The sequence below is a fragment of the Leptodactylus fuscus genome, chromosome 2 (genome assembly GCF_031893055.1).
Source record: "Leptodactylus fuscus isolate aLepFus1 chromosome 2, aLepFus1.hap2, whole genome shotgun sequence".
Taxonomy (NCBI): domain Eukaryota; kingdom Metazoa; phylum Chordata; class Amphibia; order Anura; family Leptodactylidae; genus Leptodactylus; species Leptodactylus fuscus.
In genome coordinates, this window is record NC_134266.1 from 112,341,083 (window position 1) to 112,362,878 (window position 21,796).

Below are 21,796 nucleotides of genomic sequence, written 5' to 3' on the forward strand. Positions count from 1 at the left end.
CTAAATATGTGTCCGAGCTACATAGATAGCGAGAGCTTTGTAATCATAAGGGCTCGTTCACACTGGGCAAGAGGGGGCGGATTTTGAGGAGGATTCAGTGCCAAAATAGTCACAATAGTGGTCTATGCAGACCACTAGTGTTCTTTTTTTTTTTTTTCCGCTAGTGGGAAAAAGAAGCGAGCTGCCCTTTCTTCAGGCAGATTCCGCCGCTGATTCAGCCGTGGGGTCTGCCTCGCGGCAGCACCCTCTGGGCTAAGCTAATTTATTTGGGCCTACTCCAGAGCGGGAAGCCGCGACTGTCAGAAGCCACGACAGTCACGGAAGGCGCATTTTGGTCCTATTCTGAGGCGTCTTCCCATGTCAAAATCAGGACCAAAATACGCGGTCCCGTGTGAACTAGCCCTAACTGTGCATTGTGTGCAAGAAATCCAAGCTGAAAAGCTCTTGGGACCGGGATTGCAATTACCCAGGCGATGGACTTTCTGCACTAAATGCTTCCCAGACCCTTCGGTCTAGCTTGAGTGACAGCACTAGACTCCAATAAGGCCCCAGGAGCATTAAAACTTGTATATCTCAGTAAAACATGAAGCCTGACAGTGCAAATTGAAGGGTGAAACCCTCTGACAGACTCCCTTTAAATTAAATGAATGAGCTATGGATTGGAATCTAGCACTCTCCAGCCATCTTGGCAAACTGGTACATTCTGTAGTTTGCATTTACAGTCATCTTATGCTCTATAAAGTATTTCTGACCTTGCAGCATTTGAGAATTGTACAATTTCTTATTAATTTGTAATTATTGATTATTTTGTGCCTAGGTTGGATGGACACAGAAGAACTTGGTACAGAAATTAAAGGAAAGATTAGACTCTGTGGATATTGTGTTAAAGAAAGTTACCATATCACAGTCTAAATCTGCTGTATTTCCTAACCAAAATAAGATTCATGGAACACTCAGGTCTTTCTCTTCACCCAGTACTCAACACCCATCACATATCATTGATTTACCTTCCTCTCCAGCTGAATATCATGGTGATTCCTTGAAGAGTCCCACAAACAGTCTGCCAGCATACAGGGCACCCACTGCTATACTGCATCATCAATGTGTTGAACGAGTGACCACACTTACATCTTCATCTACTAACATCTTACCTGAAGTAAATCCACATCAGACTGTTGAGGTTTCCTCACAGACCCATAATACCTGGCCAAGCTCTGGTACGTCACCTCATTGCAGACCTTCAGCCTCCATTATTTTCAATTCAGATTTCATTCATCCAAGCTCTGAAAAACCGAGTCTCCAAAATACAATGTCTTCAACCATCTATGCCAAAACCCTCACTCCGATTTCACAAATTTCCGAGCTGGAGCCTCAAGATTTAAAGGTTGGTAACTTTTGAATTTCATTTATTTGTTTTATCGTAGGACATCTTCTTAAGGCCCATAAAAATATTGGGAAATTAATTGTCCCGAGTAGTCAATTTTTCACTTTTATTTTTATCCTTGCCACCATATTACAGGTATTATGTTGTGTAGGTATGGCAACTGTTCATTTTGGGTTTCTCAAGGTTTTTGTATGGTGGATCAGTAACTCCTCGGTAAATCCCTGTTCCCTAGTACTGGCAATAATATTATGGCCACAAGTAATATGCCTCTTCTGTGAGCCATGTTTCAGTTTCTAGTTTCTAGTTAGTCTAACTGAATACCTGTTTGCTGTTTCTCAGTAGATTCCCCCATTGAACACAAAGTTTGTGATGTACAAATTGCACTTTTTTAAGGTGTTTTGGGCTGTGTATAGCTTCTTAAGGAGGTGACCTGAAATTGCCGAATAGAGATCAACTTTCGTCCATCAGGATTGTCTTGTTTTGTAGCAAATATATAATAAGGGGTAAGGGATTGTAGACTGGAGACAGTCCGAGAGTGAACGTGGCCATATTTTGAAGCAAAAGAATTTCTACTTTATTGATGGAAATCCCTTGAATTGTAACATAAACAGCCATTCGTTCCTATTGTGAATCCCAAAATGTGCTCTGGTGGCCTCCCTTTTTATATAGCAAATCTACTGCTAAAAATAAAACTTCTTGCAGACTAGTGTGTTTTAAGAGCCTGTAGTCCGGTGTTCTTATGTGCTGTTGCCTCCACCTGTTACTCACAGTAGGCAGCATGAACGCTTCTGCAAAGACATAGATCTGTCACTAGAGGGCGCAGAAGTTTTATGGGAGACATTTGGAGACCTACAGCAATGGTTCAGCTTTTTTTTTTTTTTTTTTTTTTTTTTTTTTTAATCTGGAGTCCTGCTGAATGTGTGAATATGTGCGGTACTTTCCACTTTGGAGTCTTTTGCTTCCATTGGTACAACCTCCCCTCTTCAGTAGGTGCTTCCATATTGTTTTATCCAAACTTGAGGGTTTATCCCTACCCTGATCCTTTTTCTGTCAACCTCCTTTAGTGAACACTACTTCCATTATGTAAAGAACCTGTTTCCCAACCTCCTTTTTTGCACTATTGACAATTCAATAGGAGTTCATGGTTCAAGTACCAGTGTTTAAAGGTGAGACATAAAAAACTATTATTATTTTTTTATTTTTTTTTTGGGGGGGCATTTTCTTGGAAGCATTAACTCCACTCTTTCTACCACCAAGTCACCCCCTTTACGTCACCTGTCACTGCACATAGAATTTGTCTAAGAGGAAGAGGTGCTTCTAGATTCTCATAATAATGAAATATATAAATCTCATAATTGTCTAAAATTAGCAACCGCTTTCAGGCTGAGGTCCCAAGTTGCAGAAAAGCATTTTTTTTCCAGCTGCAGCTAGGAATTAATCCAGCAGAAGGAAGAAGGATGCTTTTGCTTCCTTGTTGTTTTCCAATTCCTGTAGCCAATACTTGGTTTGGCTAAAAAAAAAAAAACCCAGCAAAACCTGCAACAAAAACTGCAACTTTTCTGCAACATGGGGCCTCAGCCTTAAAAACGTCAACAGAATATAATATAACTGAGTCATAGATGTGGTCTCACATCTTCTGGGAACCTACACGTCACCTTCTGTAAATGAAGAGGTGGCAATGCATGTGGTTCCTGATCTCATTCTTAAAATAGATGTGACTCATAACAAAACAATTAATATCCTATCTGAGATGAGTAAAAAATATGCAAATCTATTCTCCAGGAGGTAATTAGGAAAACAGTGCCTCTGTATTCTGCCCTCTAGAGGCAGCCTCCTTAACATAATGCATGACTCAGTTAATACGCCTACTGACATGATGCGGGGTTTATTGCCAAATTAGTATTTCTATTCCAAAAGGAACAGATTCACAGCTATGGACAGCGCTGTTTCGGTCTTTTGGATGAGAAAACCTATGAAGCTGTGCTTACACTGTTTAATAAGGAACCCCTGCAGGGGAAAAGCTGCATTACAATCAAATAAATGGCTGACCATGTGCTACATATGATCCACCGGAGCAGCGCTCTTCATTCTGTCACATAAAGACAGCCTATTTTATGTTTTCTGTCTCCAGCTTATAACAGGTTCACACTAGCGTGTTCTCCATCATTCGGGTCCGCTGTGGGACCCAAATGACTGGGAGCTGGGCCACTGTTTTGAGCATTTACACATGGACTCCATTGGCCGTCAGTTATCTGCCATTTCAAAACTGAAATGTGTGGAGAGACAAGTCCTCCGTGCAGCAAATATACCGTTTGTTCACTATCGGCCTGAGATGACTATTAACACCAGGTTATTTTGGTGGTTGGAGGATAGCACATTATATCTCTACTATTCCTATGACATAGTGTTTTCTCAAATCGATATTACCCAAGGCATATATTTAGCTTGCGGATAAAATTAGCAGGTCAGGTGATGATTGGATATGATCGCTTTGCCCAGTAAGGCTGCCAGTATCACCCACATGCTTTAAATAGGTTTTTTATAATGCACTTTTTATTGCATTAAAACTTTTATTAAATTTCAACAAAATAAAAAACAGTCGTGTATAACCTAAAGATGGGAAACTGGGATAAGGAGGGACAGAGGCAAGGAAGATGGCCTGAGCAAGGAGGATGGGAAGGGAATTACAAGTCCAAATACTAGGGAACGGGTTTGGGTGGATAGAGGAGGAGAAATATTAAAGGGGGGGGGGGGGGTAAACTCTGGCGCAGCAGAGTCAACATTAATATCAATAACAAAATTAAACTGTGCATAAACAATGGAAAAAAATATCAGACATTGTAAGGTTAGAAAAATCACCATGGAAAAGAAAAATTAGAAAAATAACATGAGAGGCACAAAAGAGAAGACTGTTGAGAGCAGGTCAGAAAAAGAAGTAGTAAAAGGTCTTCTATAGGAGCCATACCTTTTGATGGAAACTGTTGTGGGATTGAGCTCAGCAAATGCACTTTTTAAAGCCAGGACCAGGAGTACATACATATAAAGGACAGAATTTACTTTAGTCTCTTGGTTTTGGCTCTAAAAACTACATAAAATTTTTTTTTTTACAAAGTCCTGATCACAACCTGCTGGTGCACGGGCAACCTCATGCAGTTATCAGTCATTGTGATCAGATATTTTCAAGTTGCCTTTTATACTCATATGTAGTCAATTTGCCTACATGTTCTTTAGATGCAAGAGGAAAGATAGAAGCAATTGTCTGCTTGTCACATACACATAGTATGTCATGTGAGTTCCATGGAAAGGTACTGATCTGTAAGAGGCAGAATAGTATGTAGTCGTCTTGGGCACAGTGTTAAGTGTGGTTTTGGGTCTGATTCATAATTGGGCAATTCAGCATGGCAAGTGTGACAATCACAGGACACAGGTGCCTGACTCGTATATCGCATATCTCTCAATCCTAACAAACCACGACTTGTGTGAGCAGCACATGATAAGTACAGGATTTCAGTCTCCCAATATAAACAAGGTTTCTACACCCTCTTAACCCCTTAATGACCAGGCCTGTTTAGGCCTTAATGACCAGTTGAAATTTGACTGCTGATAGCCCTACTTACAATGGTTTGTACATTACAAGCTGCACTCACTCTACTGTTAAAGAAGACCTTTCATCAGATTGGGCACAGGCAGTTCTATATACTGCTGGAAAGCCGACCGTGCACTGAATTTCCCGATCTGTGCCCCGGGTAAAGCACTATCGGTCCCAGTACCTTAGCGCTTTACAGTCAGAATGGCGTTCCTGACAGTCAGTCAGGAACGTCCTTCACCACAGCAGCACCTATCGCTCTGTACAGTGTGAGCGGGGAGGAACGCCCCCTCCCTCTGCTCACAGTGCTCATCCATAGACATGTCAGGAGGGGAGGGGGCGTTCCTCTCCGCTCACACTGTACAGTGCGATAGGCGCTGCTGTGGAGAAGGATGTTCCTGACAGACTGTCAGGAACGCCCTTCTGACTGTAAAGCGCTACGGTACCAGGACCGATAGCTCTTTACCCGGGGCACAGTCTGCTTTCCAGCAGTATATAGAACTGCCTGTGCCCAATCTGATGAAAGGTCCTCTTTAAGGTCTATTGCTTTCATCCATCATTAACTGTAACAGAGTAATGGACATAGAAGGAGCTCATTCCTGTGTCTGTTCCCTTGACTGTAATGTAAACATGTTTGTTTACTTTGGTAACTGAAGAAAAAGTGCTGCATACAAGAAGAAACAAAGAAGCTTTCACCATGTGTGTGTTTTTTTTTGTTTTTTTTGTTTTTTTTTAGCACATTGGGGTAAATGCAGACTTATACCTGACTGACGGCCCTCCATCTGCATCTCTTATTTAATGTCCGATGCTGTGACAATGGACATTAAATAACAGTTAAACAGTAATGTAAACCTACCCTACCCTAAAAAGATGATCTGGAAGTGTTTCAGACTGGTTTCCCTCTATGTTACCCTTTTGTTGTGTGCTTCGTTATTAATTAGGTGCATCCTCCAGCAGCAAAGGGCATATCAATATGACAGTTCTGATGATTCCTCCTCTCCTCCGCTCCCCCCATTCACCACCCAATATCTTTAGTGTTTTGTTCACTTTTGTTTTTTACCAGGACATCTCCCGTCCACGTAGTGGGTCAGACTCTGGATCAAAATCCTCTATCAGGTAGGAGAAATTATTATTATTATTATTGTTAATTTTATTTTATTTTTTTTGGTGGCGTTCACACTACCGCCGCTGTCCGCCCTAGGATTTCCGTCCTAAACCCTGGGGAAACTGGACAGGGGACAGCTTGCTGGCAGTCACCTTTAAAACCCATTCATTTGAATGGCATATTTATGGTCAGTGTGGCATTTATATGTGGAGAAAGAATCTACCTAACCATGTTGGGTTTTTTGTTCTTAATTTCAGCCTTTTATCTGTTCCTTTATCTCCTGGAGTACTAAGATCTTCAGTGTCTGAAAGTAGTCTATCAAATCCAGTGCACCAAAAAGAAGGTGAGACAATTACGTCTGTAATTATTTGTTGCCTAGCACAATCCATTCTTTATTGTTACTAGGATTTTTATCAAGTTTTATCTTAATCATAATTTTAAAGAATTTTTGGTGAGTTTTTTTTTCAATATTCTCTATTTTCTAAATGTTAAAAATATTCCTGCAGTTCTGACTTTTTTCCAAATAATATGCAGATACTTCCTGTTTTCTGTAGTAGATTTCTTTGCAACAGCCACCTCACTTATTAGTAAACTGATGATTACAGCCATTATGTGTATGTAGATAAGACATAGAAGCCAAAAGTCATTGTAGTTGATTTCGCATCTACTCTCCCTTTCTCTAATAGAAATGTTCTGTGACACTGCAGAGGTCATTGCAAAAACGCTCCCAAAGTCAGTAGGGTCTGCTCCTTACTAGAAATGAGCGAGTATTCAATCGAATACCTCCCCGCCATAGGTTTCCGTGTAAGCGGCTGAACACGGAAAACTGCTTACACGGAAACCTATGGCGAGGAGTTATTCGATTCGAGGAGTTATTCAATCGAATACTACTCACTCATCTCTACTTTACTTTGAGGCAAGAAGTTAAGCTATTTTAGCCTTAGTGTGGTAAAATTGCACCATTTGTTTTTTATTATTTTTTTTTAAATCTTAAAAATCTATAATAACATAGAAAAGTTATAAATAAGATCTCTAAAAATTCTTAAAACATATTTTAATATAAAAACATGATTTAACCCCTTCCTGACGTCCACCATAATAGTACAGCGGGTATCGGGTATTTAATTATAGTGGTTGCTCAGCTCCTGTATTATCAGAGACCTGGGGACACTGATCACGGGCATCAAGGCTCCTTGCATGAAAGCTGACTGAGGTGCCATTTTCCTGGTGTCACATGGGTTCCGCCTTTTAGGCAAGGATCGCTGTCCCTTGGAACATGATCCGGGGCCGATGATCCATTGCCATGACAATTGGGAGCTTATTGACGGCTCAAAGGCTTGTCTGCCATTCTTTTGTAGGCTGCTTGTGTTTTGTGTGTTAATGTATGATTGAATATGCATTTTAGGTACAAATATATGTTTGTGACACACACATAGATAGATTTTTTAAATGTGTGTTTGTCACAAAGTTACATGACATGGCTATTGATAACCCATTGAGACACATGTAACCCTCAGACTGTCTACTTTCAAGAAATGTATAGGATTTAGAGGTGCATTTGCTTTACACGGTGTATAATTTCTACATTTTATAGGATGGTGCTATTTAACATTCCTAGCTTCAAAGCAGTATAGACATGTGTATGCTGGTCTAGGCCTTAGTGATATGAAAGGTGCCTGTTCTTCAACAGTACCAATTGGCATTTTCACGATGCTGCAGGTATCTACTTTTAGAAAATAAATAGTGTAATTTTTTTTAATGTTGCAATTTAGGTTTCATTTAACCATCTCAAAACTATGAAAATTGCCCTGGCTACCAGAGGTGCAAAATATCTGAAAAGACCCATGGTAGTGACATGGGTTATATGATGCAAGGGATTGGATCTGGTTAGAAGTTAGCATTAAATATTACAATATGTGTGTTCAAATCAAGATGTCTGTATAAATATTGGCTTTGTAGTTGTTCTTCAGTCTGGCCCAGACAGGAGGAGGATCCTGGCCAGGGAGTTAACTCAGAATTTTTTAACAGCTTATATGAAATGGGGTTTTTAAATTGGGGCAACCCTTAAATGAAAGTAGGAACCTTTTATAACAATGTAATTTAATTTAAATAATTGTTTTGTTTTTCTGAAAGATTCATTCAAGAGTTCAGAGACTTCTATAAGCCCTAAAAGTGACCAAGTAGGTAAGAAGTTGCCCAGATCACCAATCGCTGGTCAGCCAAAGGATGATAAAAAGGTACAAGTATTTTTTATTGTGGCCCCCACATAATTTTAATGCTCCATTAGTTCCCCACACAGTATTTCCCTCCTTTGTGTCATGTGCTTTATTACTGATGATCGCTCTGTCCAGCACCTACAGACTGATGCAATCCATAGCTTGGCAGTGAGTGGAGGACCATGTGACTATACACATGACTCTGCCTCCTCCACCTCTCCCTGCTTTAGTTTGCAGAGTACAGTGGAATGTTATAGAGGAGTCTGAGTCACAAGGTCATACAGTCACATGGTCCTCCACTCACTGAAAAGTTATGGACTGGGTTATTATGTTCACACATGGAATGCAAATTGCGAACATACCCTTAGAGATACAGTCTACGGGGGGGGAGACATGTTGATAAATATTTGATAAGGGGAACCTTTTGGTCAGTACACATAAAGATGGCTTCTAAAAGTTCACATGAAGTAATCTTTTAATACTTGACTGTTGATTCTCTTATGTTCTCATACTTTTATATTCCTTATAGGCTATTGGAAAAGTTCATCAAAGTCATAAAGGTAACTATATTAGTTGGTAATACTGAGTCTTGCTAATATCAGTCAAAGCAAAATGTATGAAGTCCTATTTATTTTTTTGGGGGAAATTAAAATGAACCCCAGATTTAGACAGAAAATAGTTTAAAAAAATGATTAAGTATATTTAAAACTTCGTCAAAGGAATTCTAGCGAGGCAAGGTAGTTAGTAGCTCAAAGTCAACTTGTGTTAAACGTTGCAAATCCTTATCTTTTGACCAGATCTCTCTGATATGAAGCACACATCTCCTCTTACTCGCATTGCCGAGTATATTGTCATGCAGCTCAGCTGCATGTACGTACTTCTACGATAAATCCCTGCTCTTCCTAACTACTCCTTAAAGGGGTATTCCCACGTCGCATACTCACCAGTCTTCGTTGCTGTAAAATCTTCTGTTTTCCTGCTTTGTTGCGTCATTGGTGGGCGGGGTTACATATGCAAAGCCAGCGGCGAGATGCCCTGCGTACACGCTCATAGATAGTGAGGCCCTGCGTGCACGCTCATAGATAGTGAGACCAGTCTATGAGCGTGCACGCTCACAATGCGAATACAGACCTGGCATCTGCTGCAATAGAGAGGCGGATGCCGGGGAGGGTTAGACGCCGGCACAGGTGCCTGCAACATCGCTATGCCCTGCATGAAGCCAGCAGCGGCAGGAGCGGTGCTGTTATTCCGCTCCTCCGATTAATTTTTGAGATCTATCTCTAATTACTTTTTACATTTGTATTTTTTATACCCTAGGTACAGTTACTAAGCTCAGTCGTAGACGAGTGTCCTGCAAGGACTTGGGTAGCCCTGACTGTGATGGATGGCTGTGGCAAAAAAAAGAAAATGTTAGTTTCATGTCCCAAAAGTGGAAACGTTGCTGGTGTGTTCTTAAGAAAGATCGATTGTACTGGTACAGCTCACCACAGGTATACATACTTCCTTATACTCAAAAACATTATAAATATACAGTTATGTCAAAATTCTCTCTTCATGTGGAACCTTGGAAACCCAGTGATGGAATTATGATCTTACCAAACATCCTGTACATATATGTATATATATTGTCAGGGTCTGAGGTTGCTAGGTGGGGTGGCATAGACACATAAGTCCAGATTTTTAGTCCAAAAAGGTAGAGTTTTATTTTTACTCCACAAGAAACAGTGCAGCAACCAAAAAGAAAAGAAAAAAACAAAACAATAAAAAATAAATACCTGCCCGGCTAGGCTCTGACTAAACACATAAATAAGTTACCTCACCTAGAATAGCAGATTCCGTAGCAAAATTGAATGGTACAAAACACAGCTCCCACATTGTGACCTTCCAGCTGGCCCTGCAGCCCAGCTCTGTCCAACGTCTTGCTGCTGGAGCTGACCTTTTAAACCTCACTGTTGAGGACAATCCACAGCAGCTGACACGCTGCAGAAACATCCACAATGTGTGGACTGGAGGGGGTGTGGAATGACAGGTCCCACTACCAACCTACCTGTCATTCCTAAAAATCCAGCCCAATACTGAACATTTACCAAAATGCTTAGCAGACGAAAGTTTTCTGCTGAGAACAAACATTCCTTCTGGAGTTTTCTCATCTCACCCACCTTAGTAGTCTGGGTGAGCTGTATACCCCCTCCTTTACCTGACCAGCCATCATTATTAGGGCATGGGTGCAGGTCTATATATTGTGAGAGAGTGAAGGGTGTAGTCTGGGAAGTAACCTTTAATAAAGCCATTAAAATATTAATAGAATCATATGTTAAAAGGTGTAGCATTTAGCCAAGAGCTAATAAACATCTCCACAATAAAGAAGGTGACCACAAAAACAGTGGACTCAGCGGTCCCAGGTAAGAAAAAGAAACCAGTAATAACTTACCCACTGGATGTGGATGGCCAGGAGACGTGTATTAAATCCAGGGGGTCGGTATCAGGACGTTCTTGTAAAACTAGCAAAGGTGCATAGAGGAAAAGTGAAATGTCCCTAGACTGCTGCGTAACAACAGGGAAGGGACTAGTTAGCCCTAATACCTAACACGGGGTCGCCTCCCTAGTCGGCCGGCGCCCCGTCCGGAACCTTACCCTGATATTGGGATCTGTCCCTAGTTCAACTCTCCTAGAGAAAAATGTGCATAAAAATAGTATAGAGTGTACATGAAAGTTAAACAAATAGGCATACAGTTGCATCAGCATACCCGACATGCATGTTTCGTGGTGCATCAATATCCTAGAGCACCCACTCATCAGGGGTAGTTAGTGCCAATAGAACAACTCACAAGCACATGAGGATACAAATTCATATACACATGCTCACCATAGGGGACCAATATACTCTCCAATATGTGGAGGAAGTAACATACAAACCACACTGGTGTAGAGTGGCTAAATAGAAAAGGACAGAATAGTTAACAGAGGATGCGTTAAGTGCAAACACTCTATCCCCCCCACACTCCGGAGTGCTGGACAGTGTGCGTCCTATGATCCCCTCAGGCTGTCCGGCACTCCGGAGTGTGGGGGGGATAGAGTGTTTGCACTTAACGCATCCTCTGTAGAGATGAGCGAACACTAAAATGTTCGAGGTTCGAAATTCGATTCGAACAGCCGCTCACTGTTCGAGTGTTCGAATGGGTTTCGAACCCCATTATAGTCTATGGGGAACATAAACTCGTTAAGGGGGAAACCCAAATTCGTGTCTGGAGGGTCACCAAGTCCACTATGACACCCCAGGAAATGATACCAACACCCTGGAATGACACTGGGACAGCAGGGGAAGCATGTCTGGGGGCATAAAAGTCACTTTATTTCATGGAAATCCCTGTCAGTTTGCGATTTTCGCAAGCTAACTTTTCCCCATAGAAATGCATTGGCCAGTGCTGATTGGCCAGAGTACGGAATTCGGCCAATCAGCGCTGGCCAATGCATTCTATTAGCCCGATGAAGTAGAGCTGAATGTGTGTGCTAAGCACACACATTCAGCACTGCTTCATCAAGCCAATACAATGCATTAGCCAGTGCTGATTGGCCAGAGTACGGAATTCGGCCAATCAGCGCTGGCTCTGCTGGAGGAGGCGGAGTCTAAGATCGCTCCACACCAGTCTCCATTCAGGTCCGACCTTAGACTCCGCCTCCTCCGGCAGAGCCAGCGCTGATTGGCCGAAGGCTGGCCAATGCATTCCTATGCGAATGCAGACTTAGCAGTGCTGAGTCAGTTTTGCTCAACTACACATCTGATGCACACTCGGCACTGCTACATCAGATGTAGCAATCTGATGTAGCAGAGCCGAGGGTGCACTAGAACCCCTGTGCAAACTCAGTTCACGCTAATAGAATGCATTGGCCAGCGCTGATTGGCCAATGCATTCTATTAGCCCGATGAAGTAGAGCTGAATGTGTGTGCTAAGCACACACATTCAGCACTGCTTCATCAAGCCAATACAATGCATTAGCCAGTGCTGATTGGCCAGAGTACGGAATTCGGCCAATCAGCGCTGGCCAATGCATTCTATTAGCCCGATGAAGTAGAGCTGAATGTGTGTGCTAAGCACACACATTCAGCACTGCTTCATCAAGCCAATACAATGCATTAGCCAGTGCTGATTGGCCAGAGTACGGAATTCGGCCAATCAGCGCTGGCCAATGCATTCTATTAGCCCGATGAAGTAGAGCTGAATGTGTGTGCTAAGCACACACATTCAGCACTGCTTCATCAAGCCAATACAATGCATTAGCCAGTGCTGATTGGCCAGAGTACGGAATTCGGCCAATCAGCGCTGGCTCTGCTGGAGGAGGCGGAGTCTAAGATCGCTCCACACCAGTCTCCATTCAGGTCCGACCTTAGACTCCGCCTCCTCCGGCAGAGCCAGCGCTGATTGGCCGAAGGCTGGCCAATGCATTCCTATGCGAATGCAGACTTAGCAGTGCTGAGTCAGTTTTGCTCAACTACACATCTGATGTACACTCGGCACTGCTACATCAGATGTAGCAATCTGATGTAGCAGAGCCGAGGGTGCACTAGAACCCCTGTGCAAACTCAGTTCACGCTAATAGAATGCATTGGCCAGCGCTGATTGGCCAATGCATTCTATTAGCCCGATGAAGTAGAGCTGAATGTGTGTGCTAAGCACACACATTCAGCACTGCTTCATCAAGCCAATACAATGCATTAGCCAGTGCTGATTGGCCAGAGTACGGAATTCGGCCAATCAGCGCTGGCCAATGCATTCTATTAGCCCGATGAAGTAGAGCTGAATGTGTGTGCTAAGCACACACATTCAGCACTGCTTCATCAAGCCAATACAATGCATTAGCCAGTGCTGATTGGCCAGAGTACGGAATTCGGCCAATCAGCGCTGGCTCTGCTGGAGGAGGCGGAGTCTAAGATCGCTCCACACCAGTCTCCATTCAGGTCCGACCTTAGACTCCGCCTCCTCCGGCAGAGCCAGCGCTGATTGGCCGAAGGCTGGCCAATGCATTCCTATGCGAATGCAGACTTAGCAGTGCTGAGTCAGTTTTGCTCAACTACACATCTGATGTACACTCGGCACTGCTACATCAGATGTAGCAATCTGATGTAGCAGAGCCGAGGGTGCACTAGAACCCCTGTGCAAACTCAGTTCACGCTAATAGAATGCATTGGCCAGCGCTGATTGGCCAATGCATTCTATTAGCCCGATGAAGTAGAGCTGAATGTGTGTGCTAAGCACACACATTCAGCACTGCTTCATCAAGCCAATACAATGCATTAGCCAGTGCTGATTGGCCAGAGTACGGAATTCGGCCAATCAGCGCTGGCCAATGCATTCTATTAGCCCGATGAAGTAGAGCTGAATGTGTGTGCTAAGCACACACATTCAGCACTGCTTCATCAAGCCAATACAATGCATTAGCCAGTGCTGATTGGCCAGAGTACGGAATTCGGCCAATCAGCGCTGGCTCTGCTGGAGGAGGCGGAGTCTAAGATCGCTCCACACCAGTCTCCATTCAGGTCCGACCTTAGACTCCGCCTCCTCCGGCAGAGCCAGCGCTGATTGGCCGAAGGCTGGCCAATGCATTCCTATGCGAATGCAGACTTAGCAGTGCTGAGTCAGTTTTGCTCAACTACACATCTGATGTACACTCGACACTGCTACATCAGATGTAGCAATCTGATGTAGCAGAGCCGAGGGTGCACTAGAACCCCTGTGCAAACTCAGTTCACGCTAATAGAATGCATTGGCCAGCGCTGATTGGCCAATGCATTCTATTAGCCCGATGAAGTAGAGCTGAATGTGTGTGCTAAGCACACACATTCAGCACTGCTTCATCAAGCCAATACAATGCATTAGCCAGTGCTGATTGGCCAGAGTACGGAATTCGGCCAATCAGCGCTGGCCAATGCATTCTATTAGCCCGATGAAGTAGAGCTGAATGTGTGTGCTAAGCACACACATTCAGCACTGCTTCATCAAGCCAATACAATGCATTAGCCAGTGCTGATTGGCCAGAGTACGGAATTCGGCCAATCAGCGCTGGCTCTGCTGGAGGAGGAGGAGTCTAAGGTCGGACCTGAATGGAGACTGGTGTGGAGCGATCTTAGACTCCGCCTCCTCCAGCAGAGCCAGCGCTGATTGGCCGAATTCCGTACTCTGGCCAATCAGCACTGGCTAATGCATTGTATTGGCGTGATGAAGCAGTGCTGAATGTGTGTGCTTAGCACACACATTCAGCTCTACTTCATCGGGCTAATAGAATGCATTGGCCAATCAGCGCTGGCCAATGCATTCTATTAGCTTGATGAAGCAGAGTGTGCACAAGGGTTCAAGCGCACCCTCGGCTCTGATGTAGCAGAGCCGAGGCTGCACAAGGGTTCAAGCGCACCCTCGGCTCTGATGTAGGAGAGCCGAGGGTGCACTTGAACCCTTGTGCACCCTCAGCTCTGCTACATCAGAGCCGAGGGTGCGCTTGAACCCTTGTGCACACTCTGCTTCATCAAGCTAATAGAATGCATTGGCCAGCGCTGATTGGCCAATGTATTCTATTAGCCTGATGAAGTAGAGCTGAATGTGTGTGCTAAGCACACACATTCAGCTCTACTTCATCGGGCTAATAGAATGCATTGGCCAGCGCTGATTGGCCAGAGTACGGAACTCGACCAATCAGCGCTGGCTCTGCTGGAGGAGGCGGAGTCTAAGATCGCTCCACACCAGTCTCCATTCAGGTCCGACCTTAGACTCCGCCTCCTCCAGCAGAGCCAGCGCTGATTGGCCGAATTCCGTACTCTGGCCAATCAGCACTGGCTAATGCATTGTATTGGCGTGATGAAGCAGTGCTGAATGTGTGTGCTTAGCACACACATTCAGCTCTACTTCATCGGGCTAATAGAATGCATTGGCCAATCAGCGCTGGCCAATGCATTCTATTAGCGTGAACTGAGTTTGCACAGGGGTTCTAGTGCACCCTCGGCTCTGCTACATCAGATTGCTACATCTGATGTAGCAGTGCCGAGTGTGCATCAGATGTGTAGTTGAGCAAAACTGACTCAGCACTGCTAAGTCTCTGCATTCGCATAGGAATGCATTGGCCAGCCTTCGGCCAATCAGCGCTGGCTCTGCCGGAGGAGGCGGAGTCTAAGGTCGGACCTGAATGGAGACTGGTGTGGAGCGATCTTAGACTCCGCCTCCTCCAGCAGAGCCAGCGCTGATTGGTCGAGTTCCGTACTCTGGCCAATCAGCGCTGGCCAATGCATTCTATTAGCCCGATGAAGTAGAGCTGAATGTGTGTGCTTAGCACACACATTCAGCTCTACTTCATCAGGCTAATAGAATACATTGGCCAATCAGCGCTGGCCAATGCATTCTATTAGCTTGATGAAGCAGAGTGTGCACAAGGGTTCAAGCGCACCCTCGGCTCTGATGTAGCAGAGCTGAGGGTGCACAAGGGTTCAAGTGCACCCTCGGCTCTCCTACATCAGAGCCGAGGGTGCGCTTGAACCCTTGTGCAGCCTCGGCTCTGCTACATCAGAGCCGAGGGTGCGCTTGAACCCTTGTGCACACTCTGCTTCATCAAGCTAATAGAATACATTGGCCAGCACTGATTGGCCAGAGTACGGAATTCGGCCAATCAGCGCTGGCCAATGCATCCCTATGGGAAAAAGTTTATCTCACAAAAATCACAATTACACACCCGATAGAGCCCCAAAAAGTTATTTTTAATAACATTCCCCCCTAAATAAAGGTTATCCCTAGCTATCCCTGCCTGTACAGCTATCCCTGTCTCATAGTCACAAAGTTCACATTCTCATATGACCCGGATTTGAAATCCACTATTCGTCTAAAATGGAGGTCACCTGATTTCGGCAGCCAATGACTTTTTCCAATTTTTTTCAATGCCCCCAGTGTCGTAGTTCCTGTCCCACCTCCCCTGCGCTGTTATTGGTGCAAAAAAGGCGCCAGGGAAGGTGGGAGGGGAATCGAATTTTGGCGCACTTTACCACGTGGTGTTCGATTCGATTCGAACATGGCGAACACCCTGATATCCGATCGAACATGTGTTCGATAGAACACTGTTCGCTCATCTCTAATCCTCTGTTAACTATTCTGTCCTTTTCTATTTAGCCACTCTACACCAGTGTGGTTTGTATGTTACTTCCTCCACATATTGGAGAGTATATTGGTCCCCTATGGTGAGCATGTGTATATGAATTTGTATCCTCATGTGCTTGTGAGTTGTTTATTAGCTCTTGGCTAAATGCTACACCTTTTAACATATGATTCTATTAATATTTTAATGGCTTTATTAAAGGTTATGTTTTAGGTACTTTTGGTTTTCCTGATTGCTCCTTTTGGATTGATAATATAGTATTGAGCAATTATTGTCTACATTACTAGATTTTCTTGGAACCTTGTAGTCTGGGAAGACAGGTATATTCCAGCCAGGCACCTAAAGGGTGTATGGTGAGACCCACACCAGGGAGGTCAACTGGGTAATCAAGGCCTGATAATAATCTGAGTGTGAAGACCACACTGACAAGAGTTGAACTGTCCAGACCAGACCTCCAAAGCAGGTACTGTGCCACCCGTTGCTGTTGCCAAGGTGGGAGACTGGTAGCCAGTCTCCTGTATAGTCAGGGAAAAAGTTTCCTTACGTTTAAGTTAGTTTCTCAGTTGAAAAGGGTTTTGTTTTGTTAATTCTGTGCCTCTGCAAAAGCAGTGTATGCGCTACAAGTGAATAAAAGCCTGAACTTGTGTGCAATCCAGTGTCTGTGTCCCTGTTTCCTGCACTGCTACAAGCATCTACCTGAGCGATTCCCCACAATATATACAACGGAACGAACCGTGTGAACTTTTAGTGCAGTCTCATTGATAGGAGAGAGTCTATTGGGTGCTAAAACTCCAGCACTGGATGGTGGGACCTAGAGAAAAAATTCCAAGTTTTGTAATGTATTCTCTTGTAGCTCCTCTTCATTCTTTGTGCAGTAATTCTATATCTCACTAGTGACTCTTTAAAATAAATCTGCTCTTGTATATAGACATAAAAGATTTTATTCCTTTTCTCTTTCATAGGATGAGAAGGCTCAGGGACTGCTAAATATCTCCTCCTATAGCCTGGAAAGTCCTTGGGAGGCAAAACACAAAAAGAAATAGTAAGTAGTCAAATCCTTTTAATATATGTACTGGTGAAAAAAAACCTAATGGCAAGTTGAGTAGGTTTTCATTCTTGTTTCTTCCTAGTGAATTTCAACTCTCCCACCCAACATACAAGCCATTTGTGTTTGCTGCAGACAATCTGACTGACATGAAAAAGTGAGTGCATCAGCCATTTTCTGCTAAACTTCTTCCCTGGCAGCTTGGAATGATCTATCACAAGAATAGATGTTTCCTGTAATGGGTGCTGAATAACGTTTTACATGGTGCTGTGAGATGAAGATATAGTCAAGCTGCTGGTAGGAGTTATGGGGATTAAAGTAAAATAGGTAGTCTCTTGCTGCTTGGTGAAGTGACCTCCAAGTATCTGAGAAGGAGTGAGGAAACAAATTTTGATAGTCTGATATGGGCTGCAAAGCTTAGGGATGACGTACCAGTGGAGGAATCCTGAAGGGCTTGTAAGGCAACGTTAAAGTCATTACTTAGAAGTATTAGACCTTCAGCAAAGGTGGAGAGTCTGTGGCCTACATTTAGAACATATATATTGCCTCTTGAAACCTCGGGGTTGGTTATTTGATCTTTGAGGAATAAGAATGTACTTGAACCATCACTTAATTTGGTGATGCAAAAGAAAGGAGTGTCTGATTTAAACGCTATACTATGGAGCCAAAGTACCCCAAATAAATCAAAATAAGTCTCAAAAACCAAAATTAATAATAACCACAAAAAAAAATAAAATAGACATTTCAAAAAATACTATAAAAATACAAAAGTAATTTATTAAATATCAAAAAATACATAAAAAACATACATGACACAGGGAAACAAACAAAAGAAGGTTCACCACATTGTGGCAAGCAAATACCAAAAACCCTCTTACTGACAAATGAACTGGGAATCCCCTCCCAGGCAATATCCACAATGTTTGAAGGGAAGTTCCAAAAATGACCCAAAATAATGATAAATATGATAAATAAATTGAATCACCATGAATCTAAACTACCAGTACATACCCACAGATATGTTGAATGTAAATGGACTTTCTATCTTATTTTGCAGATGGGTAACTTTCCTCTTAAAAACACTACAGAAATATAAAGCTCCACCAAATGCCAGTCAAGCGAAAGAGGAAGGTAAGTCTATATTATTTAAAGGAGGATTCTAGTGAAAACAGTTTTTCACTATTGCTTCCCCTTGATTTATTCTCAAATAATCCTTTCCCACCATGGCCAGTTTAATTTCAGGGCATTACAAATTCACATCCTCCATCACTGGGGCAGACTTCAGGAGTCGCTAGATCAGCAGCTTCTGCTTTCCTCTGGTCGTTGAATCCATCAAATTTATAAAGGGAAGTTCCCTGGAAAAGGAGAGATATATCTTCTCTTGACTAGATGTAATCCCCCTCCTCCCTACTAATCAGATACTTGTGACCTATCCTGTGGATCACCCATTTTTGCTAACTTTTTAAAAAAAACATGCCAAAATGGGGGAAACATCACAATTTTATGGTCTTTCGCCAAAAATTGCTACATTGACATACCTTGTACTAATTAACCACCATATTTTCAATGTATTTACACCAGAAAATGACATAAATACATTGATTATCTTCCCTATACAACTCTAGCTGATAAAACTTGCTGCCCTCAGCAACTGCAAGGGGGAGCTCAGTGCATAGGAATTAATACAACTGCCACTAAAACTAATGGAAGCTCTAAAATCTTTTCAGTATGTTCCCCTAAGCAGCAACTGCATGTTAAATGCAGTGACTCACTGATGAGAAGCAGTACCAGGCCTGAAAAACAGATGTGTGGTCTGTCTGCATGATAGATTTTCTCAAGAATTCTGACTGTGCAGCACTGTGGTCCTAAGGACTCTATATAGTGGCTGGTAGAGGGTCATGTGCCCTGACCCATCCATCAGTGACATTCATTGAATAATACTTGAGTGGCTTACCATCAGCTGCCATGTTGAGAAAGCATGGACAAAATGCATCAGTCAGGATATTGGTGATAGCAGTCTTGCAAATGTGAGATGAATGCAAGGCCTCTAAATCCACTTATGCCCCTTCCCCATTTTACACACACACACACACACACACACACACACACACACACACACACACACACACACTCACTCACTTTGGGAACCACTAAGTTATACCACAGTACTGTCAATTCTGGAGAAATCACTGTGTTTTTATTACATTCTGCTTGAGGCAGGATTTAATGGGAATCTAGTATTGGCGCACATGGCCGGGTTCAGAAGGCTCCTGACAGCTACGCCACCTGAACGGCTCCTTCATTATCACTGAGTTGTTTAGTTAGAAACTGCACTGAAAGTGACCACTCAGATGATGTGGTCACATTGACATGTGAGGGGTTAATCGTCTGCGAGTTCCTGAACAGTTGCCATTTTCAAACACTCGACTTCTGGTGTACATGTTGGATGTTGGAAAGGGCTTAAATGTGACTAGACCCCCTTTTTTTTTTTTTTTTTTTTTTTTTTTTTTTAATTTGTTCTTCTACAATCCATATTGTTTCAGAATATTGTAACTTAAGCCACTTTGTAATGTGAATTTTGTGGAAAGAAATTCACTTTGCAGGCATGTGGACATTGAGAAACCTGCAAATGTAAATTTCATAGGTGTTGAAATGTGAAAGATAAAATGATTGATATTGGTGATAACATAAATCAATACTTTTATTGACATGCTGAAGTAGCATGCAGTGCCTGACTAATATAATTTCTGTAGACTGTTACAGTGAGACAGAAGCTGAAGATGATGATCAAGTTAAATCACATGATACAGTAAGGATTCACCTCATTATTACATTATACAACCTTTTTTTATTTTTGTTAAGACTGCCTTTTACATTTTCTATATTTTTTATGTTGACATTGAACATTTCAAAATTCTACTTTTATTTTTTTTATTTTTTAATAAAAACCGTGTTTAGGCAAAGAATAACTCGATACAACCACTGTCTAATGTGCCTGAATCAAAGCCAGTACCTGCTCTTGAAGAGGGAACTGAAGGTGGACAATCTCCAAAATCGAGAGATGCAGAGTTATCGGTCACATCTACATCTGAAGCGATTCCAGCAGTCACTTGTGAAGGGGCGGAAGGTGGACAATTGCCAAAATCAAGTACAATCTATTTATTTATCTAGTTGGAAAAAACCTTTTGGGCTGGGGACGCACATTACAAGTTTGCAGCAAGTAACACTCTGAGAAATTACCTTTGGCTAATCTGCTGTGAACTAAAGTAGCAATGTAGTGGATCTACAAACTACAGAAAATAGCGTCAATTATTGCTGAATGTTTGTGATTTTCAATTGGAAGCTGGCTTGGGAACCACAGCGAAAACCTTCGTGTTTTGGGGGTTTTTTATGACCATGGGTGGCTTGTGTGACCTTATCCTGAAAAGCTACTTTTTAAAAGATTTAAAGATTTTTGTATATTGGCAGTATAATCATTAGCGTCTTTGTCAACGTCTAGCCTTTACTTTCTTATTCCATATCAATGTATTCTGATATCTGGGTGCTGGGTCTATCACGTGATTATCCCAACAGAGGATTATAATGCAAGACATCACTGATTGATATTAAGGACAATTTACATAATGTGTAACAGCAGAAAGCAGAGCAGCCAGACAAGCCCTCCATGGTTCCCATTGAGTCCCTATATAACTACTCCAGCTTAATAGGTTTTCATTTTTTAAACATGGGTAGAAGTGTTTATATTTCTGTGATTCTGTAAATCTATATTATTCCTTTAAAATTTTTACATTGTGACCAGATTTAGCAATTTTTTTTTTTACAGTAATTGGTGATGATCTAGAAATAATGATGACTTGTCTGAAACAAGGAGGTGTGTCCCTTATTGGTAAGAAGACCGCAATGACCAGGGATGAATATAGGAAATCCTTTAAACACCGCAACAAAAATCCAGACATAAACCATAAAGCACATGATTTACGTGTTCTTCAAAGTACACTGAAGGTGAGTGGGGAATTTATATAACCTGGGATAGGCCAGGCTTAGGCAATACAAATGTTTTCTTTATACTTTTGGGATTGACTATTGGTAAGGGTCAAGAAATGCACTAATCTTCCAACTGACCTAAAATTGTTAATTGAAACTTGCAGAGAAAAGACGCTCCTCAGCTTTGGAATTGCAACACCAAATAGGAAAAGTCCTAGAATTATTGAAATGTTAGGATTGATTGACATGTATGATATGTAAATTCAAAAAAAGGAAACTAAATACTCTGAGACAAATGTGGTACTCATTGATGAAGAGGATAGACCTCCATTCCAGCCTCTGTTGC

The 21,796-nt window shown here is 42.5% G+C and overlaps 2 protein-coding genes across 2 annotated transcripts in view; one reads left to right on the forward strand and one right to left on the reverse strand.

Annotated features, from left to right (window-relative positions):
* Positions 1-21,796, reverse strand: part of ZNF593OS (ZNF593 opposite strand) — a 115,888-nt gene that overhangs the window by 58,776 nt on the left and 35,316 nt on the right. The window lies entirely within an intron of this gene.
* The window catches only part of CNKSR1 (connector enhancer of kinase suppressor of Ras 1), a 53,671-nt gene that overhangs the window by 28,851 nt on the left and 3,024 nt on the right, over positions 1-21,796 (forward strand). Inside the window, exons 9-20 of the mRNA XM_075264374.1 lie at positions 818-1,384; positions 6,034-6,086; positions 6,333-6,418; positions 8,209-8,312; positions 8,821-8,851; positions 9,609-9,781; positions 17,384-17,463; positions 17,552-17,623; positions 18,524-18,597; positions 20,220-20,275; positions 20,425-20,614; positions 21,290-21,468. Coding sequence (XP_075120475.1) covers positions 818-1,384; positions 6,034-6,086; positions 6,333-6,418; positions 8,209-8,312; positions 8,821-8,851; positions 9,609-9,781; positions 17,384-17,463; positions 17,552-17,623; positions 18,524-18,597; positions 20,220-20,275; positions 20,425-20,614; positions 21,290-21,468 — 1,665 coding nt within the window. The remainder of the gene's footprint in view (positions 1-817; positions 1,385-6,033; positions 6,087-6,332; positions 6,419-8,208; positions 8,313-8,820; positions 8,852-9,608; positions 9,782-17,383; positions 17,464-17,551; positions 17,624-18,523; positions 18,598-20,219; positions 20,276-20,424; positions 20,615-21,289; positions 21,469-21,796) is intronic.